This window comes from Pipra filicauda, unplaced genomic scaffold, assembly GCF_003945595.2.
Source record: "Pipra filicauda isolate LSUMZ 115617 unplaced genomic scaffold, ASM394559v2 scaffold567_size291404_pilon, whole genome shotgun sequence".
NCBI lineage: Eukaryota > Metazoa > Chordata > Aves > Passeriformes > Pipridae > Pipra > Pipra filicauda.
In genome coordinates, this window is record NW_024104717.1 from 171,218 (window position 1) to 194,279 (window position 23,062).

The 23,062-nt window shown below is 50.8% G+C and overlaps 3 protein-coding genes and 1 non-coding gene across 6 annotated transcripts in view; all 4 read left to right on the forward strand.

Annotated features, from left to right (window-relative positions):
* The window catches only part of ATN1 (atrophin 1), a 28,428-nt gene extending 23,808 nt beyond the window's left edge, over window positions 1-4,620 (forward strand). For all 3 annotated transcript variants that reach the window (XM_027710391.2, XM_027710389.2, XM_027710390.2), the window contains exons 6-10: window positions 27-249; window positions 358-1,075; window positions 2,260-2,403; window positions 2,669-2,849; window positions 3,385-4,620. In XM_027710391.2, coding sequence (XP_027566192.1) covers window positions 27-249; window positions 358-1,075; window positions 2,260-2,403; window positions 2,669-2,849; window positions 3,385-3,418 — 1,300 coding nt within the window. In that variant the 3' untranslated portion in view covers window positions 3,419-4,620. The remainder of the gene's footprint in view (window positions 1-26; window positions 250-357; window positions 1,076-2,259; window positions 2,404-2,668; window positions 2,850-3,384) is intronic.
* Window positions 4,621-5,041: 421 nt separating this feature from the next.
* On the forward strand, window positions 5,042-5,102 carry LOC113982333. The gene has a single exon (XR_003538727.1). It is a non-coding gene; the product is annotated as a U7 small nuclear RNA (small nuclear RNA).
* CUNH12orf57 (chromosome unknown C12orf57 homolog) lies at window positions 5,047-5,982 on the forward strand. The gene is made up of 3 exons (XM_027710395.2): window positions 5,047-5,264; window positions 5,407-5,583; window positions 5,665-5,982. The coding sequence occupies exons 1-3, from the start codon at window positions 5,207-5,209 to the stop codon at window positions 5,811-5,813; spliced, it is 384 nt and encodes a 127-aa protein (XP_027566196.1). The 5' UTR covers window positions 5,047-5,206; the 3' UTR covers window positions 5,814-5,982.
* Window positions 5,983-6,063: 81 nt separating this feature from the next.
* PTPN6 (protein tyrosine phosphatase non-receptor type 6) lies at window positions 6,064-22,028 on the forward strand. The gene is made up of 16 exons (XM_027710393.2): window positions 6,064-6,138; window positions 7,235-7,336; window positions 12,290-12,412; window positions 12,705-12,899; window positions 15,887-16,109; window positions 17,195-17,311; window positions 17,516-17,629; window positions 18,030-18,126; window positions 18,524-18,603; window positions 18,693-18,842; window positions 18,962-19,093; window positions 19,375-19,529; window positions 19,829-19,896; window positions 20,270-20,421; window positions 21,072-21,169; window positions 21,291-22,028. The coding sequence occupies exons 1-16, from the start codon at window positions 6,083-6,085 to the stop codon at window positions 21,397-21,399; spliced, it is 1,971 nt and encodes a 656-aa protein (XP_027566194.1). The 5' UTR covers window positions 6,064-6,082; the 3' UTR covers window positions 21,400-22,028.
* The last annotated feature ends 1,034 nt before the right edge of the window (window positions 22,029-23,062 follow it).

The following is a 23,062-nucleotide window of genomic DNA, read 5'->3' on the forward strand; positions in this document are numbered from 1 at the left end:
TGACAGGCTTCATGTCTCACCCCCAGATTCAACAAACACCTGGACCGTGGCTTCAACTCCTGCTCCCGCACTGACCTGTACTTCGTGCCCCTTGATGGCTCCAAGCTGGCCAAGAAAAGGGCAGACTTGGTGGAGAAAGTGCGGCGAGAGGCTGAGCAGAAGGCGCGTGAAGAGAAGGAGCGGGAACGGGAGCGGGAGCGGGAGAAGGAGCGAGAGCGGGAGAAGGAACGAGAGCTGGAGAGGAGTGTGGTAGGTCTGGGGGTCCCACGGCTGCAGCACAGCCAGGGTGGATGCTCTAGGGCCCCCTCGGCCACTCCCTGCTGGGACCCTGAAGCTGGTCTCTTTGCTCTTTTGCAGAAGATGGCCCAGGAGGGCCGTCCAGTCGAGTGCTCGTCCCTTGGGCCAGTTCCCCACCGCCCCTCCTTCGAGCAGGGCAGTGCTGTAGCCACTGTTCCCCCATACCTGGGCCCTGACACCCCGGCTCTGCGCACCTTGAGTGAATACGCACGGCCCCATGTCATGTCCCCCAGCAACCGCAACCACCCCTTCTACGTGCCGCTGGGGGCAGTCGACCCGGGCTTGCTGGGGTACAACGTGCCAGCCATCTACAGCAGCGATCCAGCGACGCGGGAGCGGGAGCTGAGGGAACGGGAAGCCCGCGAACGAGACCTGAGGGACCGGGACCTGCGTGAACGTCTCAAGCCCGGCTTTGAAGTCAAACCAGCTGAGTTGGAGCAGCTCCATGCTGTGCCGGCTGCTGCCATGGATCCGTTCCCACGCCATGGCGGGCTGAGTCTGCAAACAGCCCCTGGCCTTCATCCCGCTTTTCCCTTCCACCCAGGGCTGGGCCACTTGGAGCGGGAGAGGCTGGCGCTGGCAGCTGGCCCCACTCTTCGTCCCGACATGTCCTATGCTGAGCGCTTGGCGGCTGAACGCCAGCACGCCGAGCGAGTGGCTGCTCTCAGCAATGACCCTCTGGCCCGGCTGCAGATGCTCAATGTGACACCTCATCATCATCAGCATTCCCACATCCACTCCCACCTCCATCTCCACCAGCAGGATGCCATACACGCGGGTAAGGACCCTGTGGTGGTGGTGCCCTGCACAAAGCCCTGCTCTCTAGTCTAATGTGTCCTCCTTACGCTCCCTCCCTCTGGCACTGGGGAAGCCCAAAAGCTGCTGACACTAGACTTTAAGGTCACAGATCTTCAGCCAGAAGAGCCCAACATCATGGTTGTTATTCCTTGCCCTCACTCCCATCCCACCAAAGGCACTGACACTGCTGTTTAGTGGCAAGCAGAATTGTTTGCACCATGTCCTTTCATTCTGGATCTCTGAGGACACAGTATAAGTGCTGGGATCCATCCCACTGGCTGCCAGGCTGCTGTTGCTGGGGACTTCATCCCTCACATTGGGCTCTGCAGAGGGAATGGAAGCCCTGCTAGAACAGTTTTGACAGTGTCCTTAGGACTAATGAAATGTTGGTTATCAGGTTTGCTGCTATAGCTCTTGCTGCAGGTAATGGGATGGGATGGGATGGGATGGGATGGGAGAAGGAACTGGAGGCTGCTGTTCTTCAGAATTGAGTGGTGGTCCCTTCCATTTCCATGTCCTACAGGAAAGCAAAGTAAAAAGTTAAGGGATGAAAATCTCGGGAAGTAAAGCCCAAGCTACAGTACAATAAGAAAAAAGTGTTGTGCCTGCTCGGGTGCTGTGAGCAGTCAGTGGGATCTGGTAGCAGAGTGGCAGACGCTGGCTCTAAGCAGCCACAACTGCTCAGAGGTGGCACCAGGTACAAATGAATGTCCATTCCCCCGTTCTCCATAGCTGGGCATCTCTAGCCAGCACTCTGGCAGTGAGTCCAGACCACTGGAAAGAGCATCTGTCCTGGATGAGACCGGTAAACGGAAGCATCCAAGTACGCACATGAATGACTGCCAGGGTGGCAGATAAGCATGATACAGGGTGCAGACCTGATTGCAGAGCAGGTCCTTGCAGAATTGACTTTTAAGGAGCAGTACTTCTCCCTGAGGAGTGTGGGAACAGAGCTCTGCCAGACTGGTTCATGTGAAACTCAATGCAGGCAAAAAGAGTAACACTCAGAAGGACATGGTATTGTATTGTCTAGCTGTGAAGTGATTCCATCCCTAACATACTCCAGCCTTTTCTCCATGTCTGTTTTGTGAGGCCTTGCACCTTTCTTCATGTTAGCTTTTACAAAGCATGGGACAATTATCTTGTGTTATCTTTTGTTCCCAGCCTCAGCCTCTGTTCACCCTCTTATTGACCCACTTGCCTCGGGATCACACCTCACCCGGATACCATACCCAGCTGGAACCATCCCCAACCCTCTCCTGCCTCACCCTCTTCATGAGAATGAAGTGCTTCGCCACCAGCTTTTTGGTAAGGATGCTCACAGGTTCTGCTGGTCTCCTCCTGAGAGATCAACAGAGCTCTGACAGGCAGGGGCGTCAGGAGGGGTCACAGGACCAAACAGGTCTGTCGAACAGAGCTTCGGCATGGTGTAGGACAGGACCACTCTATCAGGGAGTGGGCAGGTCCTCCATGTGGGCAGGGCAGGGAATGGGAGTGCAGCAGTCTTGACTGAGCTGTGGGGCCATGGATGGAGCTGTTTCATCAACTTGTTTCTTCTCTGTTTCGGGTGCAGCTGCACCCTACAGGGACCTGCCGGGCTCTCTCTCCGCGCCCATGTCAGCAGCACACCAGCTGCAGGCCATGCACGCGCAGTCGGCTGAGCTGCAGCGCCTGGCCCTGGAGCAGCAGCAGTGGCTTCACGCCCATCACCCCCTGCACGGCGTGCCACTCCCGACGCAGGAGGATTACTACAGGTGTGTGGGCCTGCTCTCACCTCACACATACGCCTCCAGGCCCAGCCTGGGGCTGGTGGAGGTGGTGGGCATGAGGAAGCATTGCCCCTGAGATGGGTGACTGCCTGAGCCCACACCTGGGAGCAGGGATGCCTTGCCTTGCCATGGGGAACAGCTGTGGGCTGGCCACAGAAAGGTCATTCTTGGCAAGTAGCTATTCACTTGCCAGGCTCCTCACCTCTGGAAGGGGAAAGAACTTTACATGTTTCACACATGCTAAATGCCGTTATGACTAACCAATAGCCCTGCCAGAATACAAAACATTTGCAAGGGCTTGATGCTTTTGCCAAGACGAGGCTTTCACATGTACGTGGGGAGGCACGCTGGGAAAGAAAGAGGTGCAGTGTTTTACCTTCAATAGCATCTCCTACTTCAAGGATTTGCCAAACTTTGCAAGCCAGCAGTGTCATGTGGGTCTAGACTAACAGAGGCAGGGGGACGTAATAAATTGTCTTTTCCCCTTTCACAATCACCTCATTCCTCTTCTTTATCCTAGCCACCTGAAGAAGGAAAGTGACAAACCCCTTTAAATGGACTTCTGCTGTCAACATGACATCATCATGTCTTTCTCTTAAGAGGAACAATCAATCAACCGAATCCTGATGAAGGGGAAGCTGCAAAGTGACACATCCTGATCCCACCATGCAGTAAGAGTACAAGAGAAGACGGACGAAAAGTACAGGGTGGCATCCTGGGAACAGAAAGTGGAGGAGAGAAAATGGGGAGGGACTGAAACACCACTAACGGACATGAAACAATCGGTACGTGATTTCAGCTGAGCTCTGAAGAAAAGAGAATCAGCATTGCACAGAGCTCAGAAAGACAAAAACTGACATGAATTCAGGGTGGCAGCAGCTCCATCCTTTATTTTGGGGTAACACTTGCATTAAATAAAAAGTGCAGAGCATTGCAGGACTTCATGTACAGGATGGTGCTGCCTTTTCTACTTCTGTGAGGAGGAGGTGCAGCCAAGAAGTAACTCCAAACCCAACAGAGCCTTTTTTCAAGATGCCTCCTCAACACCCCACCCCCCTTTAAGTGTAAGATACTGCTTAGCGATACAGAAGAGCAACGTGGAACTTTTTCAGATTAGCCAGAGCAGCTTCCCATTCTCCGACATCCCTTCAGATGCAAACAAAGTGTTACAGGACCCCTTCCTAAGTGGCCACTCCTGCCTACGGAGGGTCTGGGGTCTGGTCCCAGCCATCGGGGTGCAAAGCACCGCAAGACTGTTTGCTGGATAGTGGCTGTGCTTTCCTGTGGCTGATGGGAATGGGCACGGCCACGAGGTGCAAAGCACCAGGAGACTGTTTTCAAGACTGCGATCACCACTGCAACCCCTCTGAGCCCCACGGGGAGAGATGATGTGGCTGAGCAGTGACACTGAGTCCTGGGACTGTAAGAGGGCGGCTGCTCCTTTCCCCTCACCCATCCTAATTGATGTACTTTAACTCATGCACATCCTATTAGACGTGGCAGTTTTATGTAGCAACTTGTGACTCCCTTGCCCCTGCGTGCGTGTTCTGATTTCACAGTTGTATCTCTCGATTGGTCCCCCATATATATATATATATATTTACTTAACCATTAAAAGGAAAAACAACCAACAACACAGCTATGGAAAAAAAAAGCAAAGCCAAACACCCAAACTACGTTCCCCTTGCACTCCCGCGCACCGACACACATTCTAATAATTTATATATATAAATATATATATGAAGCTCTTACAAAAGGACAAAAAAAAAGGACAAAAAAACCCCTTCCAGAAACAGGACTCCAGTGTGTTCATTTCTTTTCCCCGGGGCCATGAGGGGAAGGGCACTAACACAAGCTTTCTCGGTGAAAACAGGGAAGGGCTGGGACCGGGGAAAGCCGCGGAGGAGCCGGTGGGCAGGAGCCACGCCCCCTTCGCCGAGAGGGGCGGGGCTTGCGCACGGCAGCGCCAATGGGAAGCTGCTGATTTGCATACGGCCCGACCGGCGCGGCCGGGCTCGTTTGTCGGCGGCGGCCGCCGATGTGAGCGCGGGGAGGGGCGGACGGGGGTGGCGGGGCCGGGGAACCTCGGGGGCAACAATCTAGGGAAAGAGGGCTTCTCGCCCTCACCGCAGGGCGGGTCGGCCAGGAGCGGAGCCCCGCTGGGGACTCGTTTCCGGCAGTGATTTCAGCTCTTTTAGAATTTGTCCAGCAGGTTTCCCGCTCTCGCGGGAAGCCGCCACACCCACCGGTGCAATGGCAGAGAGGGGCGGGGAGGCGCAGGCGCGGATGAGGGCAGTGTAGTTGTCCGCCGGCCCGGAGCCGCGGCCGCCCCGCCGCGCCCCATGGCGGCGTCCGCGCAGCCCGCGGGCCCGGCAGCGCTCAGCGCCGAGCAGGCGAAGGGTGAGCGCACCAGGGTTGCTCCATTTCCTCATCTCCATCCCCGCACCTCCCCATCTCCCGGGCGGCTGAGTGCCCGCGTCCCGCGGCGGTGAGTACGGGAGGATGATAGATAGCTGAGTGTCCGTGTCTCCGTGTCCTGCAGCGGTGCTGGCGGAGGTGATCAAGGCGTTCGGGGCGCCCGAAAACGCGCAGCGCATGGAGGAGGCTCGGGACAACGCCTGCAACGACATGGGCAAGATGCTGCAGTTCCTGCTGCCTGTGGCCACCCAGATCCAGCAGGACGTGATCAAGGCCTACGGCTTCAGCAGCGATGGCGAAGGTGGGTTGTGCCCCCGCCGGGCAGGGAGCTCTGGGCCCGCCGGGGCAGCGAGGGCCCCCTGCCCACCCTCTCTCCTTGCAGGGGTCCTGAAGTTCGCCCGCCTGATCAAGTCCTACGAGTCGCAGGACCCGGAGATCGCCAGCATGTCGGGCAAGCTCAAGGCCATGTTCCTGCCGCCCATGACGCTGCCGCCGCACGGGGCCGGGACTGGCGGAGTTGCCGCTTCCTGAGCCCGCGGAGCATTCCCGCTGCTCCGGCTGGTGCCTTCCTTCCCAAGGTGCAGGTCCTGTCAGCCCTGGGAATGGAGCACTTGAACAAGGGAGATGCTGACCTGGAGGGAACGGGATGCTTCGTGCCCTCTCGTGTGTCCGCTCGTGAATAAAACGTGTGTTGAAAATGCCCGTGTTCTATGAAATGACCATGAGCTCAGTGGTGCTCCCCAGGCACGGGTGCTGCTCCCTGGGGCAGGGGCAGGTACAGGTACAGCAGTGCCTGCCTCATGACACATGTGCTGCTGTTCCAGAAGACCCAGTATGCACTACCTTCTGCAAAAAGGTTTGTGCAGAGCCTTATTGTGAAGCCTTATCAAAGAGACTTTTTTTTAGTAGGAGGTGCTAGGCCTTAAGAGCAAGCATTTACAAATGTGTTGTTTCAAACATACTAGGTAATGTGTCACTAAGCAGACCAAGTGCTGTTAATGCCACTGAGCCTGCTGCCCCCAGCAGAGTCAGTGCTAACTTACTCATGCCTCTAGTGTCTGTGGCTGCCTTTTTTTCTGGCTGAATGTGCAATCCAGCACATTATCCCTAGTGAAAAAGGCAGCAGAGAGACGCAGCAGGGAGCGGCAGAGTGTGGGAGGGCTGGGCTTTCCCCATTTGGCTGCAGCCTGGATTAGAACAACATAAACAACATAAAATCGTACCTCACATTTTTGGGACTGTAGAGGGATCAATCTCGTGGAATAGCCTCTCTCCAGAGTAACATTCTGTGTTTCCAGTGCGATTCAAATGGAGGGACATCAGGTATATCTGTTTGTAGCCTCCTGCCCCATGTGCCCATTGCCCTTTGAAGAGTTGAGATCTTTGAGGAGGGTGGCAGAGCCAGGGGTGAAGGAGCCAGCCTGGGAAAGCAGGGAGCTGTGAGCCAGGTGTGAGAGAGCTGCTTCTGTGCCTTTCATTACAAACCAGGCAGGAATGTAGCCAGGGAGGGCGTGAGCAGTGGATAGGAGGCAGGAAGAGCAGTAGGTCCCTTCCGTCTCCATCTACCTCTCCCAGCTTGGCCTTGGCCTTCCCCCACCCCTCTGATTATTCATTAACTACAGTCCAGGAAGCACTTTGCAAATGGTGACAATTAAACCCTCTACTTGAGGCCTGAGGTTTGCCTGTCCTGGAGCTACCTTCTTCTCAGTCCGCCTAGGAACAGGCGGAGTTCAGGACTCTGCCTGTGCGGATCAGGTGAGTCACCGGAGGTGCCGCAGCCCGCAAACACTGCCAGCTGCTGCTCCAGAGCCCTGGCACTCACCGCCATGAGCGTATAGCCCTGTTGGGAGGGTGCGAGTCCACCCCTCCACTACCAAGATCTTTGATTTCTCTCCCAAATCCATCTCAAGATACTGTCCTGATAATTCCAATCTTGCTTTATTTTTTTTTAGTAGGACCCCCTGGGTTGAGGGCTGTGGTACTTCCTCCACCAGCTCCTGTCAGTCCTCCATCAGTGGGGATCTGAGAGACAACATCCTGATGCCATCCCGTGGGTGAGTGCTATGAATGCTAGTTAGGGCTAGAAAACAAGAATTGTTGATGAGAAAAATAAAAATACTGGCACTAGGAATTAGGCATAGAAGGAAAAAAAACCCCACCTTCTAATAGCCAGAGAACTGGAGCTCCCAGTGTTTTAGATCATTATTGCTGTTACTGTTGCTCCTTCTCAGTTTGATAAGGGGTTTGCAGTTCCTCTGCCACCCCACAGCTAGAGTATCTCTCAGTGTGTTAGGCGCAGAGAGAGGTCAGCTGTCTGACCTTTAAAATCCCGGTTATTTCTTGATTTGCTACAGTCTTTCTAGCCCTCTATGGAACAAGAGGACATACAACCTTCTTGGTCAGTTCAAACAGGTGCTCTACTCTGGAGACTGCAGTTGCAGGGTGTCAGGAAATGGGATTCGTTCTAGCATTACTCTGTGGTAAGGATTTGAGCAACCTTGTTGGTGCAGCACTGTCCTGGGGTCCCATAGCCTGACAGAGAGCATCTGGCTTCAGCCAGGCCCAGGAAGAGGGTCCATCTGTCTGTTCCCTAAGCCCAAATGGCCTTCACTCTGCACTAACTAGACTGAACTAGAATGTAGTTCTGTGCAGAACAGCAAAACCTTGCTGAAATCATCTCAGGGCTGAGAATTAGAAGTAATGAATGCAATGCTCATTTTCAAAAAGGGTTCCAAATTAGATCCCCCAAGTGCAAGGGAAGCACGGAACAGTAAAATCATCATCTGAGCAAGAGGGTAGACATTATAACAGAGAAAGCAATGAATGTGATACTAAAGAAAGAGCCAGCACTTGTTTTTGTAAAGGCAAATCCTGTCCTGTTAAACTGGAGATTTTTGAGGGACCTAGCAAGGTTGTAGATAAGGCAGGTCTGGCCAATACAGTTTCCTTGGGTTTAAAGAATTTAACAAGATTTTCTCATCAAAGTCTTTAAATAAAGTTGAAGTCATAGCATAAAAAAAGACGTTTAAGGTTTTCTTAGGTAAATAATTAATAAAAAGTAGGAAATGGAAGATGGAAATTAACACCCCATTTTTACAGCAAAGGGAAGTCATCAGTGGCCAGATCACAGAGGCCTAACCTGAAATATACACCGTTCAGTATATTCCCAAGTGACCTGGGAATACAGCTTGGTGAGGTGAGAAAATTGGGTGATGGTAGAAAGTTATTCAGGATAATGGAGTGGGAGTTGACTGTGAATAATTGCAGAAGGACCTTATGATGGTGAACAAGTGGGCAATAGAACAGCAGATGAAATTCCATATAGGCCTATGTAAAACAATGTTCATGCAGAAAAATAATTCAAAATTTACATATAAAATGACTGTGAACTAGTTGTAACCTCTGTGGAGTGAAACTTTTATTATATATATATATATATATATGTATATATATATATAAAAGACCCTGCAGTTGTTGGCTTAATGCTGGTTGTGGTGAACATCAAAAGTCATCACTGTCCGAGACTCAGCAGCATCTTGAACACCACAGTTCTCTGCCACCATCACCCTTATCTCCAAAACAAGGAGCCAGAGTGGGAGACATCTCGGAGAGGGACAGCAAAGGTGATCAGAGGTGTAGAATAGTTCTGTACAAAGATCGCCTTAGTAGCACTGGAGTCTTCAGCCTGGCAAAGAGCTGAGGATGCATACGGATGTTACGGGTCTGTTACCATGAGCAGCTTGGAGCAGGGTGGGGGGAACAGGAATCAGTCACTGATCTTTCTTTGCAACAACCAAATGTTAATAAAAATGAGGGAGGGAGCAGGTTATAAGCAGGTCAAAGGAGGGGGTGTTTCTGTAGCTGAGCAGTAGAACTCCTTGCCAGAGGATGCTAAATTTGTTAATTTGTTATGGATTTGACTGTTGACTCTACAAATAGCTGCAAATAGAGGCTTAGGGGAAAAGAAACTCTATACATAACCTTTCCCTCTATTATTTAACAACTGTTTTGACCTCTGGATCGCATAGTCCAGCCCTCTGATCACAACAGAGCTAGATCAGGTTGCTCAGGGCCTTGCTCAGGTGAGTCCTGAACATCTTCCAGGGTGGAGGTTCCCCAGCCGTTCTGGACGCTTGTGGCAAGTGCTAAACTGCCCTTGGGGGGGAGCACGTGTGCAATTTTTCCTGATACCTACTCAGAATTTCCCTTGCTGCAAGTTATGTCTATTGCCTCTTGTCCTTTTGCTGTGTCCCACAAAGGAGAATCTGACTCATCATCTCTAAACCCCCCCAGCCCCTTTTAAGTAGTCTCAGAAAGCTGCTAAATCCCTCCTTAAGCATCTTTTCTCCAAGCTGAATAAACCCAGCTTCCTCCATCTCTGCTGTGCTCCAGGCTCTTTGTGCCTGTGCGTTTGTGGCCTTATGCTGGATTCTCTCTAGTTTCTCAGTGTCTTTTTTTTTTTTTTTTACAGCAGTCCAGATGTGGGTGTCTTTTTTACTTAGCTATTTTGTTTATCTTCTCCTGTAAGTTTGTTCCTGTGCTAGCTGTGGCTCGGCTCCGCAAGGGATTTACAAGATGAGGTTCTAACACCTGTGTTGTACTGAAAGCCAAACAACTCTCTTTGCTGAAATCTCTTGACCTGTTAATTATATTAAGAAAGTATTTTAGTGGCTCAATTATAGTCAGCTGTTCTGTGCTGCATCCATTTGGGAGAGCAACCTCAAAGATACCAACCTTCTCTACAGTGATATTTCCCTCCCTTAGTGGCAGGAGCTCCTCCCTGGTAGTTTTAAATTAGATGGCCCAGGTCAAAGACACCAAGGCAGCTGTGTGCATCCATTCCTTTCCTGAGCTGCAAGCAACCAGGAGCATAAACTGAGCCTGTAAATTATGTGATACGGGATTTGTGTCCACACAAATACTGACGGGCTACACTGCACCCTGTGGCTTGTCCTGCCGGGGGATACTGAGTTACATTTGGTTTAGTGCTAACTCACCCTTTCTGCTCCGATCTGGGCTCTTTGCTTCTTTGTTCTTTCCTTGTTTCCGAGTCCAACTGGTTTTCAGTTGCTCAGACAGATTTTCTCCTTCAGTCAGTTGGTAAGGTCTGAGGATGCCTAGGTTTTATTTTTCGTCTTCCTTGGCTTCATATTGACCCAACATACTCTAATATTCTTTTGATATCAGGAATTGTCTTTTGAGACTTCTGCCCAGAAGTTCCTGCCATTTCTCTCCTACCTCTGCACAATACTTTCCTGTGCCAGTGCTACACTGTCTCTGATTCGGGTGCAGCTTCTACACTTTCTGTAGAAGTTGTTCCCTTGAGCCACAGGTCTCTGTGCCTTTAAAGTCTCCTTGTTTTTTTTTAATATCAGTTTTAAATCAGTACAGCTGGATCCCTGCAGCTCATGGCTCATCACGTGTGTGAAAGTAGAAGCATTTCAAAGGAAGCTGTTGTAGGTGCCTGGGTTGCCTTTCTAGCAAATGAAGTTTAGCTTCCCACTCATCTCTCCTGTACTTCCCTTTGTTGTTAGTTTCTGTCTTGGCCACAAGTTTTTGTCTAGGTCGTAGTTAGCAGCCTGTTCAGCTTTTTGCAGGATTTCCCAGTCTGGTGGGTATGCAGGGAAGTCTGCAGCTGCTGGTACTTGAAATGAGCAAGGCTCTTACTGTTCCTGCTGCCCACACAGGGTAGCTGAGATTGCCCCAGGGAAAAGTCAGGCTCCTTTGCCAGCTTGATTGCCCTCAGGTCACTGCTTAGTTCCTAGTCTTTCCTGAGACCTGCAGACCTTGAAACCAGTGCTATGGACAGGTCAGCCATGGGCCATAGCTGAAAATAGCTAGGTAACTGGAATGGCTAGTTTTCCTTCTTTCTACCTAGTTGTCCAGGTTGTCAGCTTTGGCTGTGCTGCGATCTTAAAGGTTCTCGCCTAAGCTCTCTCGGTGCTGTGTGGGCTCACTGTAGGTAGTAACTGTTTGTCCTGGTCTGTGCCTGCTTTTCTGGGCAGCTTTAACACCACCCCCTTCCCACACCATCCCTTTTGAGCTACCGCTGCTTTTGTCAGCGCCATCCAGGTCAGGCTGGTTTCAGGGAGGCATCGCTGTGCTCCGAGCACTAGCCTGGACCTCTAAGTCTGTGGCTCTGGGTTTGCACAGATTCCCCTTTGTGCCTGTACAGAGTATGTAGGATATTTGGGACTGCTCGTGTCGCTTACTGGCTTTTTGGGGAAGAAAGGGAATAGAGGACATGCAGAACTAAATTTTCTGAGCGTGGCCAAGGCCCAAGGTGCATGCATAGCATCAGCCCTAGTGTGTAAAAAGACAGGGGCCCAAAAATAATAGGGGGGATGGGGAAGAAAAACACAAAAGGAGAAGCAGAAGTGTGTGCAAAGCAGCTTGGGGCTGGGGAGTTGATGGCTCAGAGCGCTTCCTGTTCCTGGAGCCGCGCGTGCCCAGCTGCGCATGGGCTTGCACCTGCCTGTGCCCAAGAGCACTATACAGAGAGCCACAGAACAAGGCACCTAACCAGAAAATCGTGGATGGAGAGGGTCTGAATGGAGGGACAGTAGACTCCAGGAGAGATACATGGCCAGCTCCCAAGAGGCACAGGAACAGCTTGGCATTGGGTGCTCCGGCACAGACCTCCGACTTCCCTTTTCTTGCCAGTACAAACTGATTTTTCCTCTGTGTTTTTTGACTTTCTTTGGTGGCAGCCACTTGGCCCCCTCTTCTTTCACTCTCCACAATGGTGAGGTAAGAGGGTCTGAAAAGTCTGTGTGTGTAAGGAGGGGGACCAGAGAAGTAGGACAAATCAGAATGGGGATCACCTTGGAAGCCGTGTCTCTAATGGGAAGCTTCCATAGGCTGGGGGAGGTATCAAGTAAGAAGGGATGCTGATTCTGACTCTCACCTAGGGATGCTGACCAGGGGCTGTTCTTCACCCTACAGGTCTCCACAGTAGCGTCTGGCCATTTTTATTCACTTGGTCTTGCTTTTATCTTCTCTGCTAGGTGGTTTCATCGTGACCTGAGTGGGCTGGAAGCTGAAGCCTTACTGAAGGGACGAGGTGTCCATGGGAGCTTTCTAGCCAGACCCAGTCGGAAGAATCAGGGTGATTTTTCTCTTTCAGTTCGGTAGGTAACTTGAACCCCAAGTTCTGTCTTTTCAGTGTTATACACAGAGATTGTTGAGATCCTTACATGTCCTGTGGCATCGTCTTCATCCTATCTGTATTCCTTTGAGTTCTTTCCAAGCTGAGCTTCCCAGCATCATCTACACCTTCCTTCAAGTTGCCCCTGGAGCTTCTCTTTCCAGTCGTCTTTCATGGGGATGGTTTGCTCTGGTTCCATGGCAGGAGGTAGTCCAGAACACTTTCTGCCTCTTTTCCAACCACCTCATTGGACTGCTCTGTGCTTTATTCCACAGGGTTGGTGACCAGGTAACCCACATCCGCATCCAGAATACTGGGGATTTCTATGACCTATATGGAGGGGAGAAGTTTGCTACCTTGTCAGAACTGGTAGAGTACTACACACAGCAACAGGGCTCACTGCAGGACAAAGATGGAACCATCATTGACTTGCGATACCCGCTCAACTGTTCTGACCCCACGACAGAGAGGTATGGGGACAGCAAAGCAGTGTGTCTGTGGTGAGACCTCCTCTGTGTTTCATGGCCTTCTTTCTGCCCTGCCTGCATCCCTAGGGCAAGTCCTGCAAAAAGTCACCTGCCACCTCTGCATCTGTGGGGGCAGCATCCCTGGGAATAGCTGGCCATACCTTGATCATCACAGCAGACCTAATAGAGCTCTATTTTTACTTCTGGTTTCCGGTTGCCTTTGCTATTTATACACTGTTCCTAAAAGCAAAGGTTGTGGTCTCAGGTGTGGGTCTGCAGCAATCCATGTTATGTGGAAGCCCTCAGTCTTACCCCAAACCTCCCTGGTTATTCTGGGCCTGAGTGACTCACATAGCTGAGAGCAGGGCTATGTTCCCTTGCTATTCCCAGCCTGCTTAGTCTCCTTCCTGTCCTCACTTTGCATGTGTCTCTGACACTAAGTTCCTAAATCAAATCAGGTGGTTTTGCCCTTGCATTTTGCTTTTAGGCTCTTTGGTGCAGCTCAGGGAGCTGTCATGCCCTGCTCAGGGGTGGACAAGTTCTCCTCAGGCAGGTCCTCCTCAGACACGTGGAGGCAGGGAGCAGAGATGCCCTGGGTGAAGCATCAGGGTACTAACCAGCTTGCTCTGGGGTCAGGCTGCAGAGGGGCCAGGTCTGCTGCTGGCTGTCCTCTCCAGTCAAGGCCATTGCATTGTGGCCCTGCAGTTTCCTCCCTTCCTCTCTGCGGTTGGAAACTTAACACACAACCCCCCCCAGGCTCTTACGAAAGCTCTTCTCACTCTCTCCCCAAGTGATTTTCCATCACGTGGCTTTGAAGAGCTGGGCTATGCTGGGGGAAGGGAGGGGGTAATGGGACCCATTAACTCCATCCTACCTGTGTAGGGGAGGCCTGGAGACCTCTCTAATGAGCAGGAGAGATCAGCTGATCGCCGGGTGGCATCTGAGCACATGGTAGCTGAGCAAGTCTTTGGAAGGAGGTTCAGAAATTAATGACTGCCAGTCACCAGCTACTTCTTGCAGTGCATAGGGCAAGGATCAACAGCAACTACTTACCAAGGCTGTTGTGTACCACCTCTTGCTGTTTGAATGGTTCTTAGATGTTGTGTAGAGTAATATGACCAGATTTCTGACCAGATCCAGGGGTGAATGAATGCCCTGACTGCTTATGTTACTGGGGTATGGCCTCTTGAACTCCATCTTGGTTCCTGGGAACAGCTTCCTTACAGTGTGAAGTTCACCAGTACTACTCCAGGCCTTCCCTGCTAGCTGCTCCATGGGCAGCAAACCCGCTCCCACAGCCCTGACACACTGGCTTGGCGTTGGCGGCAGTGGATACAGTGACACGGGGAGTGTGGCTGGTGCTTGTCAAGGTACCTGCAGTGAGAGGAAGCAGCAGGGACACTGCAAGTCAGCCTGATGCAACAGCTACCTGCTTTTGAAATGCTGTTCCCCAGGGGAGGTGGCCAAAACAGAACTGTGGCCTTTAGCTGGCACAGCAGCCGTGCTGCAAAGCCCCCTGAACACAGAGCCCAGCACACGGCTGCAGCTGGGGATGGGGATGTTCCAGGACTGGAGGGGACTGTTTCAACTGGGTTCATCCCTGCTGAAGGAGAAGGGCCCAAGTCCCCTCCCTGAAACCAAGCTGGGAAGGAGTGAAGGGGCCATGGCAGGAGTGCCAGGACTGTGCTGGCACTTGGGCTGTGATGTGTTCAAACTCAGCAAAGGCTCCACTGGAAATTGTGTACCAAGAGGAGTGGGATGATTCAGAACACTTCCCAGTGCCCAGAGCACCTCGGAGCTCTCAACTTTCTGTAATTTGGATCTCTAGCTCCACTTTTCAGGTGGGTTTTGTAGAAGCAGGACAGTGCTGCAGTGAATGTGGCCTTCCACATCTCTGCTTGGCAGCTCAGCAATGCCCCCCAGGACTTCTGATGTGGTCCAAAGAGACTGTGGAGCTTGGGACAGCCATGAGGAACTAGAGAACCTGTACAGAGACAACCTGGATCACATCTGGAGTTTCTGCAGGACCAAGAGCCCAGCAGTAGGAAGAGAGGTTGTCCCATGTCCCAGCCTGCTTCTGATGACCATCGCTTTCACCTGCACTGCTCAGTTCAGTGAGATCCCACTGGGCAGGCACATACCCTCCCAGAGACCTTTGTAGGTGGGCAGGGGCTTGGCAGCAGCTGTGCCATTTGCACCACTCTGTGTCCCTCTGTGCCCTGGGTCCAGTCCTGCAGCAAGGCAGAGGGCACCTTGGTCAGATGGGGATACTGCTCACCTTGTGCTGGGAGGAGAGAAGGAGCTGCTGACTGGGTATTTGCACTGAGGACAGGAATGTGCACACAGATCAACAGTGTAAATAGCAGGAGCAGAAAAGGGGCTCAGTCCTGTGGCTAGGCTGATTGCTGCAGTGTGATGTGCCCAGAGAATGGGAATTATTCTTTGATTGAGGAGGTGACTGAGTTTCAGAAAGAGAAGTCGCTGGAATGGGTTTTTGATGGATCTGATCTCAACACAACCATCTGGGTGCTGTTAAATCTGATGGGAGATTTTCTGACTCAGTGGGGCATTATTTTTGTTTCCCTGGTGTTTGAGTTTCCAAAGCACCTTGCAGCAGTAATGCTAGAATCCCAGTAGTACTGTGAGGTGCTGAAATCCACAGACTACTCTCCCCCTTGTGTGTGTCACGCAACTGGATCACACATGCTGCTTTCCCACTGTGCCTTTGGTTCCAACATTCTGCTCCCTGGGTCCCTTCTGCCTCTACCTCATCCCTTGCCCTGTCCTCTTCCTGCCAGCTCTTTACTTTCTGTCTCATCTGCTTTCCCCAAGATCCTGCTCCTCCCCTGATTTTTATTCTTTCTCTCATTCCTTCCTCTCCCTCTTCCTTTCTTCCTCTCTCACCCTTTCCCAGTGTTGCTCTCCTTCATTCATCAGCTCAAGGCCATCCACTTACTGCATCTCCACCTCTCTCCTCTTGTTTTAACTAGGTGGTACCATGGGCATCTGTCAGGTCCTGCAGCTGAGTCACTTCTCCAGGCCAAAGCCACCCCTTGGACATTCTTGGTGCGGGAGAGCCTCAGCAAACCTGGGGATTTTGTCTTGTCTGTCCTCACTGACCAGCCTAAACCTGGGTCTGAGGCTCCACCAGCTGGGGCAACCAGTGCCTCTGGGGCCCGGCTCAAAGTCACGCACGTCAAGATCATGTGTGAGGTGAGCAGTGGGAGAGCACAAGGAGGGGAAGAGACCTCTCCTGATCATGTCCTCAGAAGCGTGTGCCCTGTCAGCTTGATTACCACCAGCAGTGTTTCTTAATTTGGATCAAAGCGCTATTCCCTTGCAGGGTCCTTGTGTCCTCACTCCAGCCTGGGTGAGCATGGGCTGGGTGCTCAGACACAGGAGGAGGCAGGGCTCAGTGTGACCGGGACCTCTGGTACAGGGAGTCTGTGAGAAAAGAGAGAGGAGGATTCATAACCTAATTATGAGTTCATCCAAAGAGTTAAAAGTGTTTGGAGCAGGAAGAAGGGGTATCTGCAGGGCCTCCATACTTAGTTTGATGAATGTTACCAACCTGGCTGTCACAAGTTCTCCTATTTCTCTCACGTGAGATGAGGAGATTTCAAGGACAAAAAGCAACTGACCTTAAATGAGATTTGAGTGCAATATACCTTCTCTGGGCTTCCATCCTACAAGAGTACAGTCAGTTTGTCATGCTGTGAATTCTGTGTTCTCAGGGCAAACTTGCATTTGATTTGCCTGCCAGAGGAAGTGCTTTTCTAGATGGTGCAGGGTGGTGTCCACGGCTTTGCACCCCAGCATTGCCTTTTCCCTGAGTATTATTAGCTTTGTCTGTAGGACAGGTTAAGAGAGTTGGGGCTGTTCAGCCTGGAGAAGAGAAGGCTCTGGGGAGACCTTACAGCAGCCCTTCCATTACATAAAGGGGAATTGTGAGTAAGCTGGAGAGGGACTTTTTATAAGGGCATGGAGTGATAGGGCAAGGGGGAATGGCTTCAAACTGAAAAAGAGAGGGTTTAGATTAGATATTAGGAAGAAATTCTTTACTGTGAGGGTGGTGAGACAGTGGAACAGGTTGCCCAGAGAAACTGGGGATGCCCCATTCCTGGAAGTGTTGAAGGCCAAGCTGGATGGTGGTTTGAGTAACCTGGTCTAGTGGAAGGTGTCACTGCCCATGGCAGGGGATTGGAAGTAGATGACTTTTAAGATGCTTTCCAACCCAAACCATTCCATGATTCTATGAATGTTATGAGTGAGACATTACACATTCTTCCTTGATTTAGAATGGACGCTACACAGTTGGAGGTGCTGAAATGTTTGACAGCTTGACAGATCTGGTTGAGCACTTCAAGAAGATTGGAATTGAAGAGATGTCTGGCACCTTCGTGTACCTGAAGCAGGTAAACCTAGTTTTCTGGTTTTAGGGATCCTTTAGAGGGACTGACTTGCTGTTTGTTTCTGCTTTATGTTCCTTTCCTTCTTTTCTCCACAGCACACAGAGGAGACTTTGCTCTCCAGCATCATCTCTCTTTCTCTCTTTCTCCCTCCTGCTCTCTCTCTCTCTCTCTCTCTCATGCCAACCCACTGTGTTTTCCCATCCCCAGCCCTACTATGCTACAAGGGTGAATGCTGCTGACATTGAGAATAGAGTGCAGGAACTGAACAAGAAGAGTCTATCTGAGGAGACGTCCAAGGCTGGATTCTGGGAGGAATTTGATGTAAGAAACTGCTGGGGGACATTATTTGTCTTTTTGGGAATTCCCAGTGCACCACCTCATTCTCCATCCTCAATTTCTTCCTATGCACAGACTTCTCATATGTCTTGTCAATTTATCTCTGAAAGAAGTGTCTGTTTGGAACCTGTTCTCCTGGGGAGTGAATGTCATCTTTAAGTGAACCCAGTGAGGTAGAAATGTACTTTTTCAGGATTGGGAGAATGAGTCACCAAGACAGCAAGGGCACAGATTTTGGACTTTTCAAGTCTAGGTTTGCTTTTCACTTCTCTACTCCCCCACAAACATGGCCATGTGTCCTCAGAACCACCACATCTCTTCCAAGTGCCCACCTCCCCTGTCATATATTGTGATCTTGCCATGACTATTTTTCTTCTGCTCTCAGAGTTTGCAAAAACAGGAAGCCAAGCACCTGTTTGACCGTCATGAGGGTCAGAGACCTGAAAACAAGAGCAAGAACCGATACAAGAATATCTTGCCCTGTGAGTCTTGCTTCTCCACTATAAAAAGAAATAAAAATACGTACAGACAGGCAATGAAGAGCTGTCCAAGGCATCACTGGCCCTGCCTCAGCCTGCTCTATCCTCCAGAACAGGTTATGAGAATTTCAGAGATGATGAGAGGTCACATGTCCTTGAAGGAAGCAGGGAAGGTTGCCTTAGACTCATTAACTTCTGATGGTTCATGATAGGGGCAGAGAGATGGGAAGATGGCGTGAGGTTAGTCTGACCCTAGAGAGGGACAGGTGAAGATAGAGGGCATGCTGCGTGCACTGGGAGGCGTGGGGCAGTGAAATGAGGTGGCATGGGGCAGTGGAAGAGCTTCTTGTGGCTGCACAGAGTATCTCATTGCACTGTTTATTCTTTTACTGCACCCCAGTTGATCACTCCAGAGTCATCCTCCAAGGAAGGGACCCAAATATACCTGGATCGGACTATATCAATGCCAACTATGTCAAGGTGAGACTCATAAAAGATGACTGTATGCCCAAGAGTGGGAGGCCTGCCTGCTCCTGCAGCCCTCTTGACCTTTCCCTGTCCACAATCAGAACACCATGATCAGCCCAGATGAGTGCACCAAGACCTACATTGCTAGCCAGGGCTGCCTGGAAACCACAGTCAATGACTTCTGGCAAATGGTGTGGCAGGAGAACACACGCATCATCGTGATGACGACACGGGAGGTAGAAAAAGGGCGGGTAAGTAGCAGTCTGTAGGTGTCTTGGAGATGCCCTCTTTTCCCCTTCAACCACTGCTCTGCTTTTTCCCTCTTTCCTGCCTTCTGCCCATCCTCACCCTGCCCTCTCTGCCCACACAGAACAAATGTGTGCCTTACTGGCCAGAGCTGGGCAGCACAAAGGAGTATGGTCCCTACCTTGTGGAGAATGCTGCGGAGCACGATGCGTTGGAGTACAAACTCCGGCAGCTCTGTCTGTGTCCAAAGGATAACGTGAGTGTGAATGATCAAGGGCTGTCATTGAGCCCATGAGTCTAAGAGCCACTCTATTTCTAAAGCTGGGAACTGTCGGGTGCTGTGGTGATGCTGCTGTTGTATCATTCTTGGGACTGCTGTTCCCACTTGATTTGGGCTGGAATCACACTGGTGGAATCATCAAGAAGTGTGCAGGAGACAGAGATTCCCTTTAGCTTCAGACCTGCATCTCCCTGGGACAGAGGCCAGGGACAGGGCTGGGTTGCAGTTTCATCAATGAGGTGCTTTGTTATTATCAGGGTAAGGCTGTGCGTGAGATCTGGCACTACCAGTACCTGAGCTGGCCTGACCACGGTGTGCCCAGTGAGCCAGGAGGAGTCCTCAGCTTTCTCGACCAGATAAACCAGAAGCAAGAGAGCATCCCAGGTGCAGGGCCTATTCTGGTGCATTGCAGGTTGGTACAGAGGCTGGAGTTTGAAGCATTCTCCATTCCTTATCTAGGGTGAGACACAGAAAGTCTGTCCTGCTGCTTCCAGCCTGTACCCCAGGGCTTGTGACTGAAGCCTATGCCAGCCCTGATATTTGCTTTTTCCTCTTTGATGCCCCCAAACCAAACTCTCTGCTTATTGAATCTGTGACTCTCTTGTGTCATTGCTGGACAGCTGCTACAAGAGCTGCATCCTTCCCCAGAAGCAGCTGCATTTTCTTTCAAGAGCTGTTTTGCTCTGACCTCTGCTTGTCCTCTCCTTGCAGTGCTGGGATTGGCCGCACTGGGACTATCATCGTCATTGATATGATAGTGGAAACAATCTCCACCAAGGGTAAGAGGACCCCATCAAAGCGAACTGGCCTACCCAGTAGGGCTATGCCCTTAAGTCCAGCTGCAAAGGGATGAAAACTATTCAGGTATAAGTGGGAGAGATCCTGCCCCAGCCCCGAGAAGGTTGTGCTGTTGGATCTCTGTACCATTGCCACTTACTGTGGCTGTAGCCTTCCCTGAGCTTTGGCTCTTCCTCCAGAGCCAGACTTGAAAGATGCTGAGCAGGAGGGAGAGATAGGAAGTCCATATAGGAGTAAAGAATATGGAAGGAGACAGAAAATTCTTGACTGACCTCCCCTGTAACTGCTTTTGGTAGAGAATTGGAAGAGGAGGCAGTGAACATGTTCATAAGCTTTTCTGGTTCTCCTTGCTAGGCCTGGACTGTGACATTGACATCCAGAAGACCATCCAGATGGTGAGGGCTCAGCGATCTGGGATGGTGCAGACAGAGGCCCAATACAAGTTCATCTACATGGCCATCTGCCAGTTCATAGAGGCAACCAAGAAAAAGCTGGAAATTATCCAGGTGAAAAAGGGGACTCTACTGCCCTGTGAGCCTAGGCTTGCATGGTGTTGTCTTTGAGCCCAAGTGCTCTGTTTCACAGGCTTTAAGCTAACACTGGGATATACACAGACTACAATGGTGCATGAAGATCTGAGTCCTTATTCCCCTCTTTTGAGACTTTTGAGCTCAGGGGACAACATTAGCAGCTCAAGTACCATCTCCACCAAGTACTGTTTTGTTACAAGCTCAATCTAGGACAAGCAAAGACTTTGCCCTCTCCTTTCTTCATCTTTCACATTTCAATTCTGCAGTTGCAGGATTTTTTCCTTCTGGCTGATAAGTGGCATCTTTATCTCTCCTTGTAGCCTCTGGCAGCATCCAGTAGCTGCTGCTGTTTAATATTCTTTAGCTGACATTTGGCACTCCCAGGCAAATTCCAATGCCTCCAGAGATTTGTTGCTCCACTGTTCCCTCCTGGCTGTGTTTGCGTTCCTGCTGCTCCCCTCTGACAGCAGCAGACAGAATGCACTGAGCCTGGGAACTTCAGCAATCCACCAACCTCCACTGAGGTGCTGGCACAAAGTGTGGTTTAACAGCCAGAACTCTTCCATGGTGCCTCATGTGCATCTCCCAAACCACACTCCTCTCAGCCTGTTTTTTTTCTCCTGTAGTCTCAGAAAGGCAAGCCAAACGAGTGTGAGTATGGGAACATCTCCTACCCCCCTGCAGTGAGGAACGCACATGCCAAGGTTTTACGAAAACCCTCCAAGTAAGAGCCCCCCTAAACCAGAGACCCAGCTATGCCTGCCTCTGGCAATAGTCTGCCTGCTGGCTTGGCTGGCTTTTTCCTCTTCCTCACTTTTTCCATTGTGTTTCTCTGGGTCTTACAGGCAAAAAGAGGAGTCAACGGTTTATGAGAACTTGGGGAAAAAGGAGGAGAAGGTGCGGAAACAGCGCTCCTCAGAGAAGAAGCTGAAAGGCTCACTAAAGAAAAAATAATGCTAATTGCAGGTAGCCCCATGGCAGTTTTGAACCTGGACTGGACTGGAGTTCACATCCTGACAGGCCTGTTTCACATTCCTTGCTCTTGGACTGGAACTAGGCCTTCCCATTCTCTTCCCTGCCAGCTTTCAGTGCCTGGAACCAGACTGCTTTCCAGCTCAGCTCAGCTGACTGACTTTACGGTCCCTTGCCTGTGCAGGCGAGCAAAGTCTCTTACTGCCCCCTTGTCATTCATTAGCAGGAAAAAAAATCAGGCCCTTTCTTTCCTCTGTTCCCTGAGCAGTGGGGCCCAAACTCACCTCTGCTGTGTCAGCTTTTTGAGGAGGCGGGCTTCTTGAGTAAGAGCTGAGGAAGGGCATCACAGAGCTGCCTCTCTGACTACTGCTGTGAGTTAGTTTAGCCTGTTAGTGTTCTCTGAAGCCTCAGCTTTCCAAGTATGGAGGTTTTGGCCTGTTTCACCTCAGATCCTCTGCAATTCAAAGGAAACTTCCTCTTTCCTTAATACCAACCCTCTGCCCTATGATCCTCCTACTCTGATCCTTCAACTGGATGCTGTAAATATACCAGAATTGGATATGATGGCCACATTTTCTTCTTTGTTTGTAAATAAACTTGTATTTGTTTGACTACTGAGTACCAAAAGGTTTTTCCTATAATTTCTTTTTGGCTATAGCTGTACTCCTAATTTCACCTGCAGCCCTGTAAAGACTTACAAGAACATCTCTAGCTTAGTTTTCATGACTTCCTGCAGCCTTCAGGCTCCAGGACAGAAGCTATGACCAATTATGGAGGCTCCTTGCTGTGAGGCTTTAGTGTTGGTGGCTGTCAGGGACTGACAAACTGTGATGTGGCTTTTGCACCTAAATTTTGCTTGTGGGTTTTCAATCCTTGAATGGACAAAGCCACAGCTGCTCTGACCTAGTGCTGGTAAAGGTGCTACTTGCAGCAGCAGCCTGGACCAAAGGCTTCCGGAGGCCCCTTCCCACTCTGATTCATATAATTCTGTGAATGCCAGAGGGCATTCCTTAGTGCTGGAGCCTATCCTTGGTGGTATTAGAATGGGACTCAGCATGGAACTATTTGGGAGAATGCTGAGAGAGTCTGGATAAAGACACAGCAGGAGTGCAGAGAACCTTTCTGTGGCAGCTGGCTTAGGTGGCAGAGAACGTGCTGGGGACTCCTTAATTTAGGGATGTGAGTACTGCTTAGGCTGTGGGTATTTGCAACTCAACGAAAAAGGTGGCTCAGGTGTCCTGGACCTGTCTAGAGCTGATGGCAGGAAGAGCTCTGTCCCACTCAGGGAAAAGTCTAAGCTAGGTCACAAAGGGGGAGCTATGATCCAGACCAAGAATGCTTGGAAACATGGGCCTGAGAATTTTGTCTAGTCTGAGCTACGTGTCGGCCCCGTGTGGGAAGAAAACTGCACCATCAGTCACTATCGGCTGTCTGACACAGGACCATATGGAACACTTTACTTTGAAAGTCCAGCTGTGATCATCCTGTGTTTTGGAGTGGGGATTTTAGGACCAGGTTCTCTCCTCTCAGTTTAGAGCACAAATCCAGACTGGGGAAAGAGTAGAAAAGAGAAGGAATGGGACAAACCTTAACTCTGTTCCACAGTTTTTAATACAGTAGCAATTGCCACTGTGCCTGCAAGGTG